Source organism: Phytophthora parasitica (assembly GCF_000247585.1).
Source record: "Phytophthora parasitica INRA-310 unplaced genomic scaffold supercont2.8, whole genome shotgun sequence".
NCBI classification, from domain to species: domain Eukaryota; phylum Oomycota; class Peronosporomycetes; order Peronosporales; family Peronosporaceae; genus Phytophthora; species Phytophthora nicotianae.
The window spans coordinates 65,379-68,089 of NW_008648994.1; the positions used below are offsets into that span (position 1 = coordinate 65,379).

Sequence of the window (2,711 nt, forward strand, 5' to 3'; positions counted from 1 at the left end):
TCATTGTGGAATGAATATAGCGCTAGTTGGCTCGTTTGGGTGTATCCCTTCCATACAAAATCTGTAGGTCCGGACAGAACAGTGAAATCTGCCATACCTTAGAACCACGCCCGGATTTTCCTATCAATTGGAACCAATAGATACTTACGCGTCAGTATAGGTGTTTCTGTACTTAAGTATGCTATCCTGGTAGTGGTTAGGTTACGAAGTACGTACAACCCAATACTTTTTTTAGGACTATAATAATTCTCAAGTTTCATAAAGTTAATTATTCGAAAACTTCATCTTTGGATATTGTTAAAATGTGCAGCATTGTCCGCGCATTGTGATGGCATACCTCTACATCAGATTGTACTACCACACTGAAACTCGCCGACTATAGTGGTCGACTGTTGAGAATATCCTGTGCAAGTATGCAATACCAACATATTAAAAAAAATCCGGAAAAAATGATTTCTAAAAAAAAGTGTGTCGCCCCGTTCAAAGCTGTTTACCCATTCCCCATTCCCTCCCTCGTCGAATCACAGCCCTACATTTATTGAGTTGCTGCGGGGAGATAAACAGGCAAGCGCCCACTTGTGGCACCCCCACCCCCGTCCCACCATGCCGCTTCCACTACTACTTCGTCAAACACTCCAACAAATTTTTGACAAATGCCGCAGGTATGCCCAGTATTGTATAAAATGGCAGCGTGTGTTATGTTGGCCCAAATCTACTAAAAATTATACAGCGAATGGCATCGCTACGAAAGGGAAGGAGAAAATGAGTGGCATACGGTCACGTGCTAGATGATAGCAACCCATGGACCGGCGTATTTAACAATTCTGCAATTCCGGGTTCAAGATGCCACAAACAGGTTTGTGTGTGGGCGCGAGATTCTGGTGCTGTGTTGTCTTGCGTGGCGATCTGTCGTAGCAAATACCACGGCGTTCGTTCTGTTTTTCACGCTACATGTCGAACGCATATTAAGAGTACGATGTAAATTCCCGTACTATGTTGTGGTTTGGGGCTATACTGGCACTCTGCCACAAATGTTGAGGCTCTGATACCTCTCTGTGGCTCAAACGCTACGTTGTCACTTGGATATCTACGTTGCGCCTTTGACCGCTATATTGCGACGCTAGAAACTATATTGTGAGCAATGTTGTGACACTGGTGGATGCAGCACGTATGCTGTGATTCTTGTGGCTATGTTGTCTGCGACTTGTGGCTTTAGAACCTACGTTGTATCTTTCACCGCTACATTATGAGCTTCACCTTGATGTTTTAAGTTTTATCAAATCATTGTAATTAGCGTACATCTAAGCTTTCATTTGGGCACATGTGCCTATTTTTTTTTTTTTTTTTTTTTTTTACTATCCATGAGCAGTTGGCAAAAGCAATATAGGCCAGCTCCAGTGTTAATCGTTACCCTATATTAATTCGGAAAACAACGCACCTTCAAAAACATAGTGCGCCTCGTTCATATTCGCCTGTAATTTTGGCAGCGGTAGAGGCTTTCTTGAACAAGACAAATCAAGGCACGGCACGGCAAGCCAGAAGTAGACAACGCTTGGCGTACTAACTCTGCCAACTAGAATACGAATGGATCTAGGTCCAATGCGTTTTGCAGCGGCATAACAGAACGTGGGCTGCTGGCATCGGAGAGAGAGATTGAGGCTGAGTCACTTAGAGCTGAGTTTCCTGGAGCTGAGCTCTTTAAGCTAGAACCGTGGAGAGAGCTGACATTGTCATCTGTGCATATATGATCGATTGGGTATTGTATGTCAGGCGATGGGTAGTCTCCCCGACAACACCAGTAGATAATCGTTGTGCAGACGCCCCACCTAAAGTCGTTGCTACCTGTCGTGCGGTTGAGTGAGAGTTTAGGTCTTGTAGTTTAAGTTGTTGGTGTTGAGATTTGAGGGCGGGGTAGAAGGTGTATTTAATAATGGATAACTTTGCTGTCCCTAGCATGCATGTGTTCCTTGGCTCTCTAGTAGAGCACAATGGCTTCTTACTGTTTCGGCGTATTTCTGTTTCTCTTTTGTGCCTATGTTGTCTACCCTGCTTCTTTTCTGTGTGTTTATGGCACAAACATTTTTATCTAACTAAATGTAGGTTCACTGTAACTTCATGCATTCAATGCAGCGGTTTCACTGATATTCAGCCTCTGGCTTTGAGTATGTAAGCCAGGGCATATGTGCCCATGGACTCTGGCTTGCATTCTCACAGGCCAGAGGTAGGCATGACACTAACCGCGTTGTTCATGATCTTATTCATCATAAGCTGCAACGAGAGGAACGTTTTGTTGAGTATTTTCATCGTAGTGTCCGAAAACGCAAGCGGTAATCGTTTAATTAGCCCATCGGTGGTTCGTGGTATTCACTAGAGGTCTTAGCTGTATGATGTCGTAATCCAATCCGAAAATACTTGGACAGCTTTATTTCGTGGAACCATTTGCTTTCAGGCAGAGTTTTAACTGCATTAGGAATGTAATAGAGTGGATTTACAACCACGGTGTGAAACCCTGTACGTCAGGAACGAACATGAGTTCGACGTTGAAGGACGGCAACGAAGAACATCAGGCGGAGACGTCGAAGATGGCAACGGACGGCGGAGATCGGACGAAGGACTGGCGACCGTGACCAGTCGCAGGCTTGAAAGTTGTATGGGGCGACAACCACCGTACAACCGAGATCTTTGATCTGAGAAGTCGCCATGAGGGGGCG

The 2,711-nt window shown here is 44.8% G+C and overlaps 1 protein-coding gene across 1 annotated transcript; it reads left to right on the forward strand.

Annotated features, from left to right (window-relative positions):
• Nucleotides 1–2,528: 2,528 nt before the first annotated feature.
• Nucleotides 2,529–2,627, forward strand: PPTG_21731 (hypothetical protein; the record flags this gene model as incomplete). The annotated part of the gene is made up of 1 exon (XM_008899915.1): nt 2,529–2,627. One exon carries the CDS (start codon nt 2,529–2,531, stop codon nt 2,625–2,627), a length of 99 nt encoding a protein of 32 aa, XP_008898163.1.
• Between the last annotated feature and the right edge of the window lie 84 nt (nt 2,628–2,711).